General features: G+C 46.6%; 2 protein-coding genes across 2 annotated transcripts; both read right to left on the reverse strand.

Annotated features, from left to right (window-relative positions):
* Positions 1-1,314: 1,314 nt before the first annotated feature.
* LOC136010813 (VWFA and cache domain-containing protein 1-like) lies at positions 1,315-6,457 on the reverse strand. The gene is made up of 4 exons (XM_065672537.1): positions 6,298-6,457; positions 5,415-5,492; positions 4,628-4,729; positions 1,315-1,950 (listed from the first exon to the last, which is right to left on the reverse strand). The coding sequence occupies exons 1-4, from the start codon at positions 6,434-6,436 to the stop codon at positions 1,712-1,714; spliced, it is 558 nt and encodes a 185-aa protein (XP_065528609.1). The 5' UTR covers positions 6,437-6,457; the 3' UTR covers positions 1,315-1,711.
* A 6,426-nt stretch (positions 6,458-12,883) lies between these two features.
* LOC136011263 (VWFA and cache domain-containing protein 1-like) lies at positions 12,884-21,289 on the reverse strand. The gene is made up of 6 exons (XM_065672894.1): positions 21,203-21,289; positions 16,465-16,625; positions 15,388-15,474; positions 15,070-15,186; positions 13,972-14,123; positions 12,884-12,909 (listed from the first exon to the last, which is right to left on the reverse strand). Exons 1-6 carry the CDS (start codon positions 21,287-21,289, stop codon positions 12,884-12,886), a joined length of 630 nt encoding a protein of 209 aa, XP_065528966.1.
* Positions 21,290-21,904: the final 615 nt, after the last annotated feature.

Consider the following 21,904-nt stretch of genomic DNA (forward strand, 5'->3'; position numbering starts at 1 on the left):
ACACAAACACAGCAGAATGGCAAATCCAGTTCCACATAAGGAAAAACCCACAAATTACTGGTTTTGGGGAGTCTAGGTGGTGGCTGAGTGCTTCCAGCAACAGTCATTTCCCATATAATGACCATGTGCTAAAGAAATAACTTCATAACACCTCAATACTGTCATTTAAAGTTCAGATCTGTGGATACAAACTATAGGAATCTGACCAAATACTTCATCTTATAGCACACATTCAGGCAGAAAATGAAAGAAACTTAGAATATTTCACTCTAGCCACTTATCCTCAGAACTATACTTTATATACAGTTTATTTCACTAGAGATTTAATTTTATACATAGTATAAAGGGGTATCCTGATATCACACGTATAGTTATTTGACTGTACTGTTTAAGAACCAATTGTTTGTACAGAATACAGTATTAAGTACCATATGAATTAAAACAAGTCATCTTTAAAAGAAACCTACATATAAATGGATGTTTATCCTATGCACAGTGCAAGAATGGGTTTTAGAGCATTGTAATCACATGAGTCTAAAATACAACACTGTGATTTAAAACTAATTCATAGCCGGGATGCCCTGTGCTGTAGACAAATCAATCTTGGTTTGAACCACCAAGCAGTGTGAAAATTCCAGACAAACAGCAGCAGCTTATCATTAGGATTTTAAAAGGAGAACTTCCACAGTAACCCAAGTTTTAAACCCCACTGGTTTATCCCTACTTCTGACCATGACAGTGTCCTAAGGAAACTGAATAATGGCCCAGACTTCATTTGGAATTATCTGCTAACTAATGCTAAGGAAATTCATTGTTACTTCCATACAGGAAACCTTTCAGGATGCTCGAAGAGGTCAAGATGGAGAGGTTTATGGGCAGGATTTTAGTAGTGGAGTAGAGGATTTCTCCTCTGCAAATAGGCAGAAAATACTGTAATATAAATCAGGTTGTGATATTTACAGAAAACAATTGTGGAAAAGCAAGCATTTGTCATGTAAACACTTCCGAAACGACTTCTTCATTTTCCCCTTTGCAGAGCGGGGCAGTGGATGAGTATCAGCTAATAAGAAACAGATGTCTTCCTCAGAAGAACCACTTCACCATCGCAGAATATATGTGGTAGTCACTGAGAATTGCTAACATGTTTTCTCCCTTCCCTCCCCCCAGAGTTTCCAGTTCAATAAATAGTAGAAAAATAATCCTTTCCTTAAAAATCTTGAGCTGCATTGTCCCAGGTTCCATACAGCAACCGGAGCAGTGACCTTTTGACGTGCCAAATGAACTGCAGTGAAACCAACAGCCTTCCCCCCCCCTCCCCATGCCCCTATCTGGCACTTCTTTAGTCTTCAGCTGCACAGATTCCTGCTCTTCCAAACCAAATCATCTCTGGCTCTTCCACGCTCTCTCCTCCTGGCTCAGCACGACAGGGCTTCCAAAACTTCAGCTGCTGTATAAACTCACGTTCCTGTTTCTGCAGGTCTGACGTTCCTCCTGCTCAATTTTATTTAATGTGATGGCAGGTCCATCCATCAAACCCATTTCCCTCCTGTTGCAGAGCCAGCCTTACATTTATACAAATGTAAAGCTCTTATTCCTAACAGTTTACTTGGGAAGTCAGTTAAATCATTCCTGGTGAAAAGCACAGGAACAGAGCTGCCCGTGGCTGCATGGATCATGGCTCAGGAGTGAACGCGCCTTTCCTCGTTGTTCATTAGCATTCCGCATCCACAGTGTGTACCGTGACTGCAGCCTGTAAGTGGTGGCTGTGGTGGAGAGTTGGGTGGTGCAACCGGTAGTGGTGAAACTTGTGACTCAGCAGGGCAGCTGTTTGAGGTGGGGTGTCCAGGTCCAAGTCTTCGTCGTGGTTTCCAACATCAACACCAGCTGACAGCGGGTCGTTATTGCACGGAGGGTTTTCACTGTCCTCCTGAGGGCTCATCGTGCTGTAGCCTAGGAAAGAAACCAGCAGCACTAAGTTAAAACAAGAATAAGAGGTCAATGTTTCACCCAGAGGAGCTGTGGCTGCCCTATCCCTGGCAGTGCTCAAGGCCAGGTTGGACACAGGGGCTTGGAGCAAGCTGCTCTAGTGGAAGGAGTCCCTGCCCGTGGCAGGGGGTTGGGAATGGATGAGCTTAAATGTCCCTTCCAACCCAAACCATTCTTGGATCCTGTGACGCTCCACAGTGCTGGCTGCAGCACCCCTCAGGGCATCAGGCACAATCAGAGCTTTATAGAGAAGAAACCAACGTTTTTAATTAACAGAAAAAGAAACAAACAAACCCACCCTCTCCTCTAAGTTTCCAACAGATCCCTTTCCCTGGCACCGTTATCAACTCTGGGGACCTATGGTCTGTACCACCCCAAACAGTAACAAACATCACACGTTCAACAGTTTGTTACAGCACAACTGCTAGCACTGATTCGAAAACCAAACAAGGCTTTACTGGGGGATATCTTTTAAGATACTACTCAGAGCTCTACAAACAGACAAGAAGTAGGTGGGATCCACCTCTGGTATCTCTGTTCCTATCAAACAACATCTTTCCTAGGAAGAAGCCCCAGCTCTTCCATCTGGAAACAACAAAACTTCTTCACATCATCTTGCTGCACAATCACAGTATTACACCTTTAAAAGGAAGAGAGCACTTTTCACCCATGAGGGTCTGTTTGCGAGCCCTAAGCACATGGTTTGAATGAGTTTTCCATCCACTTAAAGAAATCTCCTGAATCCACACAGGAATGTTTCACACAGCCAAGCAGCACTGACACTTCCAGCTAAGCGCGTGTGCACAGTGCAGTTAACTCGAGGCTGTCCCTTGGCTAAAGTAGCCGCTACTGGAGCCTGAGAAGTTAAAACCCCCAAGATGAGCTGCCTGTGGGAATAACGAGAGGCTGCACTCACTGGGATATCCTAAGGAAATGATGTCACCAGCCAGCTCACAGCTAACCCTCACAAGACAGGATCGTGCTCTCTCAGCGAGGAAGCCATCTCCCAGCAGGTACCCTAGAGATTTTCTGTTCCCTCTTTTTGAAGCAGGTGCTGGCAGTCACTATGAGATGACTACGAGATGTGGATTTACCACTGAAACCACCTGTTACCACTCAAATCCGGCTGGCAGCACAAACCAACCCACCTTAGTGTTTTTGAATGCAAAAAACACAAGCTAGAAATGAAAAAGACCTTGTTTGAATTCACAAAATCATCCTTCTTGGGAGCCTTTGGCTATAGCTGAAAACCCACCAGTGCTCCTGAGCATCTCGGTCAGGGTTCCAGCTTGAGACCCGTGAAAGAAGCGCATTATAAATATCATGCTGAGGACCCAAAGCTGGTTCTCATTTCCTATGCTCTGAGTCCTGGTTTCAAGCTGGCAGAGAGGACCTGAGGAAGACGACTCGGCAGCCCTTTGAAGAAGATGGAGTTACAGGAACTAAAATTAGAAGGGCACATATCAGGACTAGGTGGGCAGTTCCCCTGCTGACCCTGATGTGTTGACTCCAGGGGTGGCAAGGATTTGCTAGGACTACAAGTAATGGAGCAAAAGGAGCATGAGCCCAACAAATCTGCCTCCACTCAGGTCATCTGGCCCCAAATCCGAGGTAATTCCTCCTAGAGCAAGACTGTCTCTCAGACATCTGTTCATCCCCATTCCAAAGCTTTGGCCTTTAGATTTCCTGTACCTCAGCAATTCCATTAATGCAACCACAGTCTTAATAACTGAAGAGCTCTGCTGTAACATACCCAGCCACAACATGCAGCTAAGAGCTGACATCTGTCGCAGACTGCCCTGTCCAACCCTCCTCTTAATTTATATTAAGCCTCCTGACTCAACAGCATTACATCCTTCTACCAGCTTCCAGGGTTTAAGGAGACTTGGTCTCAGGGCACAAGAGACACAGCAACGCTCCCTGAACCTAAGCAGGGTTGAAGTGTGCCTGTGGCAAACATGCATGGCTGAACACCCTTCACTGCTATGCATGTACACAGTTCATGTTGATCATTGCTTGCTTAAAGGTGATGTAAGATGTCCTCTGTGGTGATGGCATGGACTGCAATATATGGGCAATACATATGGACTGCAATAATGTGCAATGGAAAGGCTAAGGAGGCACCTGACACAGTCAGTCTCTAAATCCACCCTTATCTTACCCCAGAAATTCAGGTGTCCAGCACACATTTCTGCAGTTTTATGGAAGATGCACAGGTCACGTCAAAGAGAAGAGCAGCAGAGATGCTGATGTGCCTGCAGGGGATTTGCCTTCTCTCTTTAAGTAGGAGATTTCCATTATCCCAACTGAACATTTAGATTGCTAGGGCTGGTGATGGAAAATGAACGTGGCAGCTGCAGACCCTCTCTGTGGGTCTGAATTCTGGTCACCCAGTGAAGCTGCCTGAACCCAAAATCAGACATGGGGAGCAGGGCATTGAGCTGCTGCTGTACAAACCCAGCACCCTCACCAGACTGCATCATCTGCTGGAGGGTGTCAGGACTGTCCAACTGTGAAGCAATAAGGAGCAAAGGTTTTTGGGTTAGTTTTGGCAGCCTCATCTGCAACGTGCCAGACACCTGAAGGGAAGCGAGGGAGCGCAATCATTAACCTGGGGCCAGGGCAGTGGTTCAGCTCTTACCGTGGTCGCTCTCCGTCCCCGACCGCCCCCAGTACCGGCGCCTGCGTTCCGGGCTGTGGGCATGCCGCTCGATCACCGCTGCTATGAACCGGGTGTTGCTGACTGCGAGAGAGGAACAAACACAACTGGTTGTGAGGGGAGGGCTGGCACTGGGTTGTATCAGTGGGATAATCAGCACAGGGGAGAGGCTTTCTGCAAACTCATTCTTCTCAAATACTAGTTCATAGAAGAAGATTGTCAAGAGACAGAGGAGGAGGAATAAAACGAAGGTGCCTAAGTGTGGAATAGATCAAGATCCAGTCAAACCCGTTCACCTCATCTGCTTGCATTAATAGAAGTTAGAGCATTACTGTGTCAACACTAAAGAACCTGCGGCGGCACTGAAAGCCTGCTCAGAATGAAACTAAGGAACTGGAGAAGCAGAGACTGAAGCCATGAAACTCAGACACACTTATTGTTCAGTCTGAGTATTGACACAGTTTCAAATCGTGGGTATCACTTCAGCTCTCAGTGAGGGCCCAGAGACAAGGATCTGCTCTGTCTCAGTCAGGTGGGAGTTTTCCATACCCTGTTCTGCCACAATTCTCATTTTTCAGCTGATCAGAGCTATTTCTGGAGGTGCTCCTGATGAGGGGCACACGGGGCAAACCTCCCTTGCACAAAATCAAATTGTCTTGTCTAAGCTAAAAAGGAGTAATTTTTTAGCATGATGCTCAGGGTGCGTTGGAAGTTAAAGTTAGAACATTGTTCTGTCATTTTCTACTGCTCAAAGAGATTTGGTACTTACTGATTCCTCTGTCTTCGTGGCTGTCATCGTCTCTCTCGTCCCTATCATTTTCCAGGTTGGACATACGCACTGACATTTCTACACACCATTAAACACAGAAAAATGCAACTGTTAAAGAGAAAAATTGGGGATCCTCTTACTAAGGGCTGTCACCCTGGTAGGACAGTGGAAGCACTTGGCGTGGCTGTGTGAGGAGGTGCAGTCCCCTTGAAAGGAACAGGCTTTAAAATGCCTGTGGAAAGCAAACTGATACAAAATAGAGCTGGGCTATAACCAGATAGGGAGCTCATCAGCCCTCATCACACTTCTCACCTTGGCAGCTACCAGTATCCTTTCTCCCAAACACACTTTTGTCTCTCAGACTCCAGTGCGTCTATCTTATCTGTGTGTAAATAGTCCATCAACATCTCATGCACCAGATGCAGAAACACCAGTAAAGAAACCACATCCTAAGGAGCCCAAGCAGAAAGGGTGTGAAAACTAACTCTCCCACAAGCTCCACTCTGGTGCAGAAATAAACATATGCCATGGGTGTGCTATGACAAGGGCCAGGAGGCTGTGAGGCTGGATTCTTGTGTTAGCTCTAGGAAAAGCCTGCATTCAGCTTCTGGACAAGAGGTGCATGTTAAGGATTTTGGGTGGCAGCAGGCCTGGCAGCACCTGGGAGAGGGCAGCAATACACAGTGACCTGGATGTGATCAGGCTGATTTAAGGGTTAGCAAAAGGGAAATAAAATGGGGTGAAACACTGAAACAAAACCATGGAAAGAGGTTTGGGATCTTTTTAGTTGGTTTTGTGTTGGGTTTGGTTTGTTTGGGTTTGGGTTTTGGAGTTGGTTTAATTCCAGACCCTCCCATTTCTCCCTCCAGAGTTATCAGCTCACCCTGAGCAGCCAAAGGTGACATGTGCTGGTGACTCCTCCGATGGATCTGGTGGCGATACGCATACACTGCTAGGACAAGCACCATAATGCAGCCCATAATGCCTCCAGCCACCGGGCCGACTGGTGCACTCTTGATCATGTTCAGAGTGATCACCTCATCTCCTACATCAAAAAGGACAAAACAGAGGGGAAAAAAAGCCATGAAAGCTCTGCAGAAATATTTAAATGAACATCTCTGAAAATTATCCACTCACAGAATCCCAGCCCGGCTTGGGTTGGAAGGGACCTTCAAGCTCACCCAGTTCCAACCTGTTTCGGAGAAAACTCCAGGAACAAACTTGCCAACAAAGTTTTCAACCTGACAAGCAGGTATTCTGGTTCGAGACCATCTTCAAAATCTGAACGCACACAAGTCCGTGGGACCTGATGGAATCCATCCGCGGGTCCTGAAGGAGCTGGCGAATGAAGCTGCAGCCACTGGCCATCATATTTGAAAAATCATGGCAGTCAGGTGAAGTTCCCGACGACTGGAAAAAGGGAAATATAACCCCCATTTTCAAGAAGGGGAAAATGGAAGACCCGGGGAATTACAGACCAGTCAGTGTCACCTCTGTGCCTGGTAAAATCTTGGAGCACATTCTCCTGGACAGCATGCTAAGGCACATGAAAAACAACAAGGTGCTTGGTGACAGCCAGCATGGCTTCACTGAGGGGAAATCCTGCCTGCCCAGTCTGGTGGCCTTCTATGATGGGGACAAGGGTAAAGCAGTTGATGTCATCTACCTGGACTTGTGCAAAGCATTTGACACTGTCCCACATGACATCCTTCTCTCTAAAGAGAGATATCAATTTGATGGATGGACCACTCGGTGGATAAAGAACTGGCTGGATGGCCGCACACAAAGAGTTGTGGTCAATGGCTCGATGTCTGGCTGGAGACCGGTAACGAGTGGTGTCCCTCAGGGATCGGTGTTGGGACTGGTCTTGTTTAACATCTTCGTCGCTGACAGGGACAGAGGGATTGAGTGCGCCCTCAGCAAGTTTGCCAATGACACCAAGCTGTGTGGTCCAGTTGATATGCTGGAGGGAAGGGATGCCAACCAGAGGGTTGGGCAAAGAAGAGATTCAGAGCAGCCCAGCGGAGAAGGACTTGGGGGTGCTGGTCGATGAGAAAATGAACATGAGCCGGCTTCAGTGTGCGCTCGCAGCCGAGAAAGCCAACCGTATCCTGGGCTGCATCAAAAGGAGCATGACCAGCAGGTTGAAAGACGCGATCCTGCCCCTCTACTCTGCTCTTGTGACACCTCACCTGGAGCATTATGTGCAGTTCTGGTGTCCTCAACATAAAAAGGACATGGAACTGCTGGAACAAGTCCAGAGGAGGCCACGAGGATGATCAGGGGACTGGAGCCCCTCCCGTATGAAGACAGGCTGAGGAAGTTGGGGCTGTTCAGCCTGGAGAAGAGAAGGCTGCGTGGGGACCTCAGAGCAGCCTTCCAGTACCTGAAGGGGCCCTATAGGGATGCTGGGGAGGGACTCTTCGTCAGGGACTGTAGTGACAGGACAAGGGGTAACGGGTTCAAACTTAAACAGGGGAAGTTTAGATTGGATATAAGGAGGAAATTCTTTCCTGTTAGGGTGGTGAGACACTGGAATGGGTTGCCCAGGGAGGTTGTGAGTACTCCATCCCTGGTGGTGTTCAAGGCCAGGTTGGATGAACCCTTGTGTGGGATGATTAAGTGTGAGGTGTCCCTGCCCATGGCAGGGGGGTTGGAACTGGATGATATTGAGGTCCTTTCCAACCCTAACCATTCTATGATTCTATGATTCTATTCTTTACTGAGGCGCCGGGAGACACAGGGGATAGCTCCTCCTAACGTGTGTCTCCCCTACTGCTACACAAGCCGTCCTTATATAGCCACAGGGCATACATGCATGTTCATGAGGCTACGTGTGGATTACATAATTTTCCAGAAAGTTTCCCGCATGCGTACAGAATTGTGGTGGTGGTCTCTGAGGGTCGTTTACTTCTTCCAACGATCTTCATCACTTCTGGCAGCCTTTGAAGCACGTGCAGTAGATGCTTCTACCAGCTTAATTGGTTCATTAGCACCAGAGACATAATAATCCTCCTGTCCTCCTACTTATCGGTTGGTTCAACTGTAGCCCATCCTGGACACCTGCCATTCCCAGATACTCTGTATCCCTGTGTCCTGTTCTTCTAGACTGTTTTTCTTAAAACTATGTCAACTATACCGATTTATCTTGTACAAGAATTCTCAGTATGTTCTCTAGCTGCACTCTATCTTTTTTTCCTATGTATCATGCACCTCAGTAATTTTCCATTGCTACTGTTACAAAGCCATCAAATTTAACATTACTTAAAACTAATTCTAAAGGTTTATATATTCCATTTAGTGATTTTGTGCCCCCCTTGTCTCAAATCCCCCCTTTTTCTGTCCTTTTGCAAATTCTTTTGCAACATTTTATCTATTACCATTACCATCAAAAGTCTTTTTGAAATAATTTCCTGTTTCTACTTGGTGCTTAATTTCATTCCTTTTCCAGTCTCCATAATTTATCATAGATCGTTTACAACACCAGAGAGAACATTGTATCATACCACAAGTAATCAGTATTAAAATAATTAACACCAATATTCCTGCAAGCAGTTGCCTCAACCAGGAGAGATCAGATAACCATGATGTTAACTTTTCCCATATTTATTCAAAACCCCAGGAGGTGTCATCCATGGCCATTTCAGGAAATATCTTACTTTGTTTCCAAATTTCCTCCAGATCTGTTTCAATTCTGCCACTTTGGTCTATATAGGAACAACAGCTTTCATTGATTATGGAACAAACCCCTCCTTCTGATGCCAATAACATGTCTAGAGCCATTTGGGTTTGTAATACCACCTTAGATAGGCTGGTTATCTCTTTTTGTTCTCCCTGGATTATATCAATGTTTCTGCTTTCTATTTCCTCTATGGTTGCTGAGATATTTACAATTGCTTTCTCTAATTCACTTACTCCCAAAAATGGAATTAGCCCTCTTACAAAACTATGAAATGCAGTGTGCTGCTCAATAATAGGGTTAAACCCTCGCTTAATCCGTTTAGCAAAACTTCTAATCCAGGTCCCGGAAGGATACCTGTCGATAATAGTGAAATTGGGTATTACAGCACCTAAGGTGCATGCCCCCTTCCAGCTGGGGGCTAGAGTCTTATAAGCATTTTCCCCACATAACCAATACCATCCTTTCCCTTTAGGAATGAGCCACCACTGAACTATGATATGATCTATATTAATAGTATGATTGCAATTTGAATGGTGACCTCCATCTGTGGCATTTAAACAAGCATGATCTCCTACCGCGGTTCTTGGTGTAATATATCTTTGTGCACAGGTGTAATATTTATTACCTGGATTAGGATTAACTATTCCAAACTTTAACCTTTCCTTCGAATACAGATTGCTGGTGTTCACCCACAAATTTGTCCATGAGACAGTGTTAGGAATTGGAACTCCAATTAATGCAAGATCCAGGCTTTCTCCTGGTTTAGGCAACTGTGCACACACCCAACAGTCACTACGATCAAAACCGTTAGTGACATTCTGCACTAATTTCAGGTATAAATTCTGGTCCCAAGCTTGTGCGCCAGTTATCATATGAGTCCTAATTGTGACCGACGCAATTTCATACGCAAGGGTCCTGAAGGTTTGACCTGCCATGTCTTCTCTGGCTCTGGTGCTTGCTTTATTCTTGAGTAACGTATTCAAGCAGGTTGTTCCTTTATCGTCACTGCTGTAAAGGTGGTCAGTAATATCTGGTACGGTCCGCTCCACTTTTTCCTGTATAGGATCTCCTGAAAAATTCTTAACATAAACCCAGTCTCCAGATCTGAAAGGGTGAATCGGATAATCCAAACCTCTTGCTCTTGGTCCTACTATTCTCTTATTTATCTCCTCCAGTTGTTTTCCCAGATTGGTCAGAAACTGTTGGAGATAGCCTTCCTCCACTTCCTGAAGACTTTCTCCATTACACTGGGACTCATATAGTCTTCCACACAAAATCTCAAATGGGCTAACCTCTTCTTTCGACTGAGGTTTAGTTTGAATTCTTAATAGAGCCAGTGGTAATGCTTGGTACCAATATAAATTTGTTTCCTGACATATTTTACTAATCAGTTGTTTAATCAGATGGTTCATCTTTTCTACTTGCCCGCTGGCCTGAGGCCTGTATGGAACATGTAGTTGCCAATCAATTTCTAATTTTTGCTGATTTCTTGTGACAATTTTGCACTGAAGTGTGAACCTCGGTCCGAAGAAATTGCCTCTGGTACTCCAAAATGAGGCATTATCTCGTTAAATAATGTTTTAATCACTTGTCTTGCATCATTTATCCTACAGGGGAATGCTTCTGGCCAGCCTGAAAAAGTATCCGTTAACACCAACAAATATCGATAACCTTCTTTTCTTGGTATTTCAGAAAAATCTGTTTGCCCCTGCTGTCCCAGATAACTTCCTCTCACAATTGTCCCAATTTGGTGTCTATTTTCAGTTTTAGGATTATTCTTAAGACATAGCTGACATTGTTTTGTCACTAATTGAACTATAGTATATAGATTTCTTCCTACAATTTGTTTGTTTAAGTATTTATACAAAGAGTTACTACCCCAATGAGTTTTATTATGTTCCTCCCGAACTAACTTCCAGAGTTGGTTGTAGGGGATTACAATTCGCCCATCAGGTATCTGAACCCCACCCTCTTTATTTTCCTGTCCTTTTAGATCTTGAATCAATTTTCTATACTCTTTTGAATACCTAGGTTTAGATTTCTCAATTGTTAGTTTGCCATCAGAGATTAAGGACATGATTTTAGATTGTTCAGCTGCTCATTTGGCTTCAAAATTGGCCAAATTATTTCCAATTTCCTGATCAGAGTCACCTTGATGTCCTTTACAGTACATAATAGCTACTTCTTCAGGTAGCTGAACAGCTTCCAGTAATTGCAGAATTTCTGTAGCATGTTTAATCTGTTTCCCTTGTGTGTTCAAAAGTCCTCGCTCTTTCCAGATAGCACCATGTGCATGTACCACACCAAATGCGTATTTAGAATCAGTCCCAATATTTATCCTTTTATCTTAAGCCAGTTCCAGGGCTCTTGTTAACGCTATTATTACTGCCTTCTGGGCAGAGGTGTTCGCGGGTAAAGGTTTAGCTTCTATTGCTTGTGAAGTGGTGGTAATGGCATATCCTGCCTTTCATTCACCATTTTTCATGAAGCTACTGCCATCAGTAAACCAAGAATCAGCATCTTCCAGAGGTTTTTCTTTCAAGTCTGGTCAGCTCGAATATAGTCTCTATAGTGGCCAAGCAGTCGTGCGTTAGTGGTTCTGTCAATCATTCCTGCAGAAAGGATGCTGGATTCACAATGTTAGTGACCACAATTTCTGTATCATCTTGTTCCACAAGGGTGGCCTGGTATTTTAAAAAACCATGAAGGAGATAACCAGTGGGCTGTTTTCTGCTCCAGGACTGCTGATAACACATGGGACACCAGCACAGTAATCTTTTGTCCCAGGGTGAATTTGCGAGCCTCTTCAATATTCATGACAACCGCCGCCACAGCTCCTAGGCATCCGGGCCATCCTTCCCTTGCTTCATCCAGCTGTTTTGAAAAATATGCCACTGCCCTTCTGTATGGTCCTAGTTTTTGAGCAAGGACCCCAAAGATATTCCTTGTTCTTCGTAGGAATACAGCCTAAAGGATTTAGTCACATCCGGAAGTCACAGAGTTGCAGCTCTCATTAGCTCTGTTTTAAATTTCTAAAAGCCCCCTCTGCTGTATCAGTCCATTTTGAAGAGGGAGGGTTTCCTTTCAACAGTTCATATAGTGGTCTTACCAGAACACTGTAATCATGGATCCAAAGTCTGCACCATCCAGTCATTCCCAGGAATGTCCAGAGCATCTTGATGGTCAATGGTCATGGAGTCTGACAAATGGCTTCTTTTCTAGCAACTCCAAGTTCTCTCTGTCCTCCTGCTATTTCATATCCTAAGTAGGAAACTCAGGTTTGGATTAGCTGGGACGAGACCCTTATGTCTGACCAGCCTGTCTGCGTCCCACTGTGGGAACCGTACTGGACAGCCCACTGTATCGGAGGGTGATTCGACTAACCTGTTCAGGGACCCATGCTGACAGCATCACGAATCAAATCCCTTATAGGCTGTTGATAGCACACTGGACCCAAAACCATTTCCACAAGACAACCCCTGCATCTTGTACGATCCAAACCACAGGATGACCCCTGCTGCTTGTGGGTGTATACCAAACGGACGCTAGCAGCCAGGCATATGCCTTTACCTGTGAGATTTCCTATCTCGATTCATGGAAGGCTTCCAAACCTTGCGGACGCTTACCAACCCAACCCAATTATTAATTTAGTCTTTATGCAAGATGCCCCCTGCACCTTACAGACTATACAAAAGAAAAGAATACCTTTTATGAAGATGGTCCTTGTCTGCTCCCGCAGTGATCTGAATGAGTCTAGGGGTCCCTCCAGGAAAAATTCCCGAGGGCCCTAGGGAGCCCTGTCCTCAGCGGGTCCTAGAGCCGAGCAGAGAGGGTCCCATCTGGGTCGCCAAATTGAGTCGGAAAAAACTCCAGGAACAAACTTGCCAACAAAGTTTTCAAGCTGACAAGCAGGTATTCTTTACTGAGGCGCCGGGAGACACAGGGGATAGCTCCTCCTAACGTGTGTCTCCCCTACTGCTACACAAGCCGTCCTTATATAGCCACAGGGCATACATGCATGTTCATGAGGCTACGTGTGGATTACATAATTTTCCAGAAAGTTTCCCGCATGTGTACAGAATTGTGGTGGTGGTCTCTGAGGGTCCTTTACTTCTTCCAACGATCTTCATCACTTCTGGCAGCCTTTGAAGCACGTGCAGTAGATGCTTCTACCAGCTTAATTGGTTCATTAGCACCAGAGACATAATAATCCTCCTGTCCTCCTACTTATCAGTTGGTTCAACTGTAGCCCATCCTGGACACCTGCCATTCCCAGATACTCTGTATCCCAGTGTCCTGTTCTTCTAGACTGTTTTTCTTAAAACTATGTCAACTATACCGATTTATCTTGTACAAGAATTCTCAGTATGTTCTCTAGCTGCACTCTATCTTTTTTTCCTATGTATCATGCACCTCAGTAATTTTCCATTGCTACTGTTACAAAGCCATCAAATTTAACATTACTTAAAACTAATTCTAAAGGTTTATATATTCCATTTTGTGATTTTGTGCCCCCCTTGTCTCAAAGGGCAGGCATACCTTCCACTAGAGCAGCTTGCTCCAAGCCCCTGTGTCCAACCTGGCCTTGAGCACTGCCAGGGATGGGGCAGCCACAGCTTCTCTGGGCACCCTGTGCCAGCGCCTCAGCACCCTCACAGGGAAGAGCTTCCGCCTAAGAGCTCATCTCAATCTCCCCTCTGGCAGCTTAAAGCCATTTCCCTTGTCCAAAGCCCTTCTCCCATTATATTTATATCCCATATACATATATATATAAAACATATATACAGACACGTTACGAGATGCATGCTCTGACACTGAAAGCACATGTTATTGAGCACAGTTAAATGCAGCACCTATTCAGAAAGGCAGAGTTACCTATTGCTCCCAAGTCATCCACGTAGGGGCTCTTGGCTCCCACAATGCCACCGAAGCATTCCTTCTGAGGGGCACAGTAGGACTTATCCAGATGGGTCTTCCCATCGCTGTCTACCATACACCACTCACAGTCCAACACACCAAAGCAATCCCTGAAAATAAAAACCAAGAGAAGACTTTTTGTACTTTAAATGTTAACACTTCTTGTTTGGCACAGCTCAGTCTATTTTAGAGTCATGAGATAGAGGGAGGCCAAAATCATCCACGAGCCCTCACATACATAACATTTGGCCATCAAAACCTTGTCATTAAACTGCTCAATTACCACCACGGGAGTTACACAGGGAAGCTGCATCTTCAGCATGCATCTCCCAAGTCTGTTTGTTCTCGTTTTTTGACTCCATCGCTCAGCCTGAGCAAATCCTACTTGTAACCCCTGCAGCAAGACATTCCTCAGCGTGGTGAGGTCTAACTGTGGTTCCACCCTTTTTCTGCAGTCCTTTGGAAGACAGAAGAAAGGATTTGGAAAGTCTGGTCAGAGCACGAGATGTTCCAGCAATCTCAGCTCCCTGGAGACCTCTTTCAGCTAGCAAAAGAACAACCAGCCCCCACGCTTCTCTATGTGATGCTGGAGTGGAACAGAGAAGCAAGACGCTAGAAATGGACAGGGAGCTACCATCTCTAATGTGTTCCCAAGTCACCACAGCCAAAGTACAGTCTACATTCCATGAACGCTTTAGCCCGCACACATCTCCAGCAGGCAGACAAACATCACAGCACTATCCATTTTGCTAAAAAGGAAGAATTTGTTGTCCTTTCAACAGCAAATCTTCCATTTGCACAACCCTCAGTTCTCAGAACCACAAAGTGTGACAGGAAGGCCATTTGGTTGCTGTTAATGGTGTCATGCAACTCAAATGGGAACCCTGGGGTCTTCTGTTTCTGCACTGGAGCATAAAGTCACCACTGGTGTGTGCTGTAAGACCTCATTCTGCCATCAGACCTTTGTTTTCCATTCTAAACCATAAGGAAGAGCTATTTGCACTCAATTATTTGAAGTACACGGTGTATTTTGAGGGATGGAGAAGGCCACTTTACCCGCTCTCTGTTTTCTGGTTGCACTGAGTGTTAATGCACTGTGGGAGAGCATCCTGAAGGCTGGGATCAGTTGCTGTGAAAGTCATTGGCTCCTGATGAACTTCACAACTCGGATTCCTATGGCAGGGCAAAAAGCAGAGCCTTGTATTATAGAAGTAGTCAAAGCACAGTGAAAACCATCATTTTTACCTATTATATATCATCTATCTATATATATATATCTATAGCCTGTATCCCGTCTAAGTTAGTGTGAAAAAACAGGTAACTTTGTTAATGGCGTTTGTCACAAGCTGTGTAGTAGGGGAGGTTGGGCCTCACCTGCTCTCGGCGTTGGTGAGGTTGCCGGTGCATTCATTCACCTCGAGAGGGCACTCGCACGGGCACTCACATTCGTTCTGCTCCATTCTGCAGGGAGAAAACGCATCAGGCATCGCACACGATGTGAACCCCGCGGTGCAGCTCTAGCAGCAGCTCACCGCGGGGAAGGCTGCTCAGCCACCTTTCTCCCTCCCACAGGACCAACGGATTGCTCTGTTCTGCCGTGGGACTGAGGATAATGCAGTGGCAGAGTCTCCCTGGTCTGTTGTTACCCACCCCTTGACATTTCAGCCGCGGACAAGTCTCAAATCTGTCCTTCCTCCCCGCATCCAGCCCAGGAGGAGGAGAACCTACAGCAAAGCGAGACAGTCTGGCAGTGCTGGGTTACTGGGTGGACTCAACCTTAAAGGTCTTTTCCAACCTAAGCTGTTCTATGATGCTCTTGCCAGTGCAACAAACATGTAATGATGCTGGTGTAGTCAAAACCTCCTGCAAGCACCAGGATGCCCTCAATGAGAAAACCACATCAAGTCACATAAAATTGTGGGTATTAGTATGCTGAACAAAGGGCCTGATCCACAAATAACTGCTCTGAGAAACAAAATCTATTGCGGCATTAAAACATAAAATCATGGAATGGTTTGGGTTGCAAGGGACCTTCAAAGCTCATCCAGTCCAAACCCCTGCAACGAGCAGGGACATCTTCAGCCACATCAGGTCACCCAGAACCGCATCCAGCCTGGCCTTGAATGTCTCCAGGGATGGTGCATCCACCACTCCCTGGGCAATCTGCGCCAGTGTTTTACCACCCTTACTGTAAAGAATTTCTTCCTCACGGATCAAGAATAAACTACCCTGTACTTTAATACACTGACAACATGGCAAAGGATTAGCAAGATGCCGAGTCACTGTGTCTCTTACCATCAATGCAGGTGAAGTAACTGGTTTGTTTTCACTTCAGTTTTTCCCTGCATGTTTTCATTTAGCTTACAAAATAAATGTGCTTTTCAGAAACCTCGAATCAGGAAAGAGGGAAATAGTAAATGCCTGGAGCCTCATTTCCCATCTCCTGCTCACCTGTGGCAGTTGAGGCAGAGCCTGTCTACCATACTGCAGGCACAGAAGGCAAGTGAATCGCAGGTCTCGTTGACGATTCCCACAAAGGCATTGGTGCCTGGAATTCGTGTCAGCCTGTACTTGGAGCAGTGACTGCCATGGACCAGGTTTGTCAGGTCACCCTAAGGAACACAACACAAGTAGTGTCAACAGCATAGCAAGAAACTCATTGGTTTAGAGCTGATGACTTGCCCCCTTCCAAGGAAACCCACAGAGCTGAGGGAACACAAATGCACGTGAGTGCGGCCTTCACAAGTGAAATTGCCTTCACAGGAACCTCTTCATCAACCTGTTGAGTTTTGCTTCCAAGCTGCTACTGCTGAGCGGAACAACTGTTGAAGGTAGAAAAAAATACTCTTGGCTTGTAAACCTTACAAGGACCCCAACACAAGAAGGACATCCTCAAGAGATGAAGGACATGAAATTTTCTGAAGGGCCACGAGGATGATCAGGGGCTGGAGCACCTCCCGTATGAAGACAGGCTGAGAAAATTGTGGCTGTTCAGCCTGGAGAAGAGAAGCTGCGTGGAGACCTCATAGCAGCTCCCAGTGTCTGAAGGGGGCCTACAAGGATGCTGGAGAGGGACTCTTCATCAGGGACTGTAGGGACAGGACAAAGGGGAATGGGTTTAAACAGAGCAGATTTAGGCTGGATATAAGAAAGAAGTTCTTCCCTGTGACGGTGGTGAGGCAATGGACCAGGCTGCCTAAGAAGGTTGATGCTCCATCCCTCCATCCCTGGCAGTGTTCAAGTCCAGGCAGGACACAGGGGCTTGGAGCAAGCTGCTCTAGTGGAAGGTGTCCCTGCCAGTGGCAGGGGTTGGAACTGGATGGGCTTTAAGGTCCCTTCCAACACAAACCAGTCTGGGATTCCTCATGTACATTGCATCAGTAAATGCATTTATCTGGACACCAAACTAGAAGCTGAAGTTATAAGAGACCTTTACTACCCATGTCACAGCAGGACGTGACACTGGTCAGGGTTGGAAGCCAGAGGTCAGGTCAGAGGATCCAGAGCAAAAATCCCAACTACTGCTGGAAATTCCTCACTAAAGCCACAGAACTGCTACTTTTTCATGATGCTGGATGGGGCTTTGCAGGCACCAACCGCAGTTGGCCAACGCTCACATCCATAATCCCTTGTATGTCAACTGACTCCTCGTGCAAACACAGACATAGACTACCTCATGAGAGGGTACTTCAAAGACCCAGAAGGGTACCGATGGGCTTTTGGTATTGCTGCTTTGGAGACTGAGGAAATTGAGCAGCTCTCCACCTTGCTTGGTCTCTCAGAAGATCCTTCCATTGTGGGGCTGCTGAGAGTTGAAGAAGAACAAGTGCCAATCGTGACCACAAGAGTGCACCGGCGGCATTATCGCACCAACCGAGACTCCCTGATTCCTATCCATCAGCTGATTCGTAGACTGGAGAGTCAGGGAGTGATCATAAGGCCAATGCGAAAGTCTAACGGACAGTGGAGACTAACAGTAGACTATTGTGGCCCGAATGAAGTCACACCGCCATTGAGTGCTGCCGTACTGGACATGCTAGAACTTCAGTATGAATCAAAGGCAGCCAAGTGGTATGCCAGGATTGATATTGCCAATGCATTTTTCTCAATTCCTTTGGCAGCAGAGTGCAGGCCACCGTTTGCTTTTACTTGGAGGGGTGTCCAGTTCACTTGGAACCAACTGCCCCAGGGGTGGAAACACAGCCCTACCATTTGCCATGACCTGATCCAGACTGCCCTGGAACAGGGGCATGCTCCAGAACACCACCAATACATTGATGACATTATCGTTTGGGGCGATACAGCGGAAGAAGTCTTTGAAAAAAGGGAGGAAATAATCCAAATCCTGCTGAAAGCCAGTTTTGCCATAAAACAGAGTAAGGTCAAGGGGCCTGCACAGGAGATTCAATTTTTGGGAATAAACTGTCAGGATGGACGTCGCCAGATCCCCACAGATATGATCAACAAGATAACAGCAATGTCTCCACCAACTAATAAGAAAGAAACACAAGCTTTCTTGGGTGCTGGAGAATGCACATCCCAAATTACAGTTCGATTGTAAGCCCTCTCTATCATGTGACCGGGAAGAAGAATGATTTTAAATGGGGCCCTGAGCAACAACAAACCTTTGAGCAAATTAAACGCGAGATAGTTCATGCAGTAGCCCTTGGATCAGTCCGGTCCGGGCCAGATGTAAAAAATGTACACCGCAGCTGGGGGAAATGGTCCTGTCTGGAGCCTCTAGCAGAAAGCTCCAGGGGAGACTCGAGGTCGACCCCTCGGCTTTTGGAGTCGGGGATACAAAGGATCTGAGGCCAGCTATACCCCAACTGAGAAAGAGATACTGGCAGCCTATGAAGGGGTTTGAGCTGCTTCGGAACTGATTGGCACTGAAGCACAGCTCCTCCTGGCACCCCGGTTGCCCATGCTGGGCTGGATGTTCAAAGGCAAGGTCTCCTCTACACATCATGCAATTGATGCTACATGGAGTAAATGGGCTGCACTAATTACACAAAGAGCTCGAATAGGAAACCCCAATCGTCCAGGCATTCTAGAAGTCATCATGGACTTGCCAGAGGGCAAAGATTTTGGAATGTCACTAGAGGAGGAGGGGATGCATGGTGAAGAGGCCCCACCATGTAATAAACTGTCAGAAAGTGAAAAACAGTATGCCTTGTTTACTGATGGGTCCTGCCGTATTCTGGGAAAGCATTGGAGATGGAAGGCAGCCGTATGGAGTCCTCGACGACAAGTTGCAGAAGCTGCTGAAGGAGAAGGCGAAACCAGTCAATTTGCCAAGGGGAAAGCCATCCAGCTGGCCCTGGACATTGCTGAATGAGAAAAGTGGCCAGTACTTTATCTCTATACTGACTCATGGATGGTGGCAAATGCCCTGTGGGGGTGGCTGCAGCAATGGAAGCAGAGCAACTGGCAATGCAGAGGTAAACCCATCTGGGCTGCTGCACCGTGGCAAGATATCGCTGCCCAGGTGCAGAACCTGGTGGTGAAGGTACGCCATGTAGATGCTCATGTACCCAAGAGTCGGGCCACTGAGGAACACCAGAACAACCAACAAGTGGATAAAGCTGCTAAAATTGAAGTGGCTCAGATGGACTTAGATTGGCAACATAAAGGTGAATTATTTTTGGCCCGGCAGGCCCATGACACTTCAGGCCATCAGGGCAGAGATGCAACATATAGATGGGCCCGTGACCGAGGGGTAGACTTAACAATGGACACGATTGCCCAGGTTATTCATGAGTGTGAAACATGTGCTGCAATTAAACAAGCCAAACGGTTAAAGCCTCTTTGGTATGGAGGACGATGGCTAAAGTACAGATATGGGTAGGCCTGGCAGATTGACTATATCACACTCCCACCAACCGGCCAAGGCAAGCGCCATGTGCTTACCATGGTGGAAGCAACCACTGGATGGCTGGAAACATACGCTGTGCCCCACACCACTGCCCGGAACACTATCCTGGGCCTTGAGAAACAGATTTTGTAGCTACACGGCACCCCAGAGAGAACTGAGTCAGACAATGGGACTCACTTCCGGTATAACCTTATAGACACTTGGGCCAAAGAGTATGACATTGAGCGGGTATATCACATCCCCTACCATGCACCAGCCTCTGGGAAAATGGAACGGTGCACTGGGCTGTTAAAAACCACACTGAGAGCAATGGGTGGGGGAACTTTCAAGCACTGGGATACACACTTACCAAAGGCCACCTGGTTGGTCAACACCAGAGGATCTGCCAACAGAGCTGGCCCAGCCCAGTCAGAACTTTTACTTATTGTAGAGGGGGACAAAGTTGCTGCGGTGCACATGACGAATTTGCTGGGGAAGACAGTCTGGGATATTCCTGCTTCAGGTAAAGGCAAACCCACTTGTGGGATTGCTTTTGCTCAGGGAACCGGATATACTTGGTGAGTAATGCGGGAAGATGGGGAAGTCCGATGTATACCTCAAGCAGATTTGATTTTAGGGGAAAACAGCCAATGAACTTAATTGTATGCTGTTGCCTGCTGTGTAATACTTCTATAGCCCATCAACTAGATGTCTTCAGGTCACCAGTGACTGGCCCTGACTTCCCTCCAACCATCATCCCAACAGAGAATGTATTTTGATAGAACCAGACGAGTTCCGCAGTGAAGGAACGATCAGCATCAGCAGGCAACGATCCAACACTGCACACAGCCTTTCCTGCCCTGAAAGACTGTTACAAGGGATGGAACCTGACATCATGGACCAAATGGACTCAACAGCATTACAGGGATTGGTCCATGCACTAAGAAATGACTTCTTTCTCTCTGTGTATGTGGATGTATACATATTTAAGAGAGATGGTAAATGGAAAATGTGGGATCTGAGCATGACGTGAACAGTATGGAATAAGGAGTGGATACTGTCCTTTGTTTAGCACTAGCAGTCAGTTCTTCTCCTTCTTAGTAGCTGGTGCAGCGCTGTGTTTTGGCTTCCAGCCTGGGAACAGAGCTGATAACACCGCTGTTTTTAGTTGTTGCTAAGTAATATTTATTCTGGCTAAGGACTTTGGGAGTCTCATGCTCTGCCAGGGACGCAGGGAGGCCGGGAGGAAGCAGAGACAGGACACCTGACCCAAGCTAGCCAAAGAGGTATTCCATACCACAGCACGTCATGCCCAGAGAGGTAACTGGGAGTTACCCGGAAGGGCATGGGCTCTTTTCGGGGTGGGGGGTCGAACTCATTGGGCAGTGGTATTGTATTCTCTTCTCTTGTTATTATTATCATTGGTGGTAGCAGTAGTGATTTGTGTTACACCTTAGTTACTGGGCTGTTCTTATCTCAGCCCGTGGGAATTACGTTCTCTCGATTTTCCTCCCCATCCCTCTGGGTGGTGTCGGGGGGGGGGGGTGGGGGTGGGGGTGGGGAAGGAAAGAAAGAGGGAGAAAAGGTGGGGGGAGTGAATGGACAAACTGTGTGACTCGGTTTGAACCATGACAGGAGCCTTCTCTTCTCCAGGGTGACCCAGCCCAGCTCTCTCAGCCTGGCTCCAGAGCAGAGCTGCTCCAGCCCTCGCAGCAGCTCCGTGGCCTGCTCTGGGCAGACCCAAACAGTAAATTTTCATTTCAGTGCTTATGTAACATTATGTATGATTAAGATGTGTCAATTTACATAAGGGTGGAGGGGAGGACAAGGCATTAGAGATCCCCACAGCAATGTGGGCTCATGTGTCCTTTGCTGCTGCAATACACAATTCCACACAGGATCCAGGACAGGCATGCAAGGAGACCAGGGCTCCTGCATTCTCCCAACCCAACCGTCTGCCACGCAGCTCTCAGTGCTGTGTACCACAGGTAAGGAGTCATAGCATCTACCCCATCCTGGGACTGCAAGGAGCTTCAC

The sequence above is a fragment of the Lathamus discolor genome, chromosome 3 (genome assembly GCF_037157495.1).
Source record: "Lathamus discolor isolate bLatDis1 chromosome 3, bLatDis1.hap1, whole genome shotgun sequence".
Classification (NCBI taxonomy): Eukaryota; Metazoa; Chordata; class Aves; order Psittaciformes; family Psittacidae; genus Lathamus; species Lathamus discolor.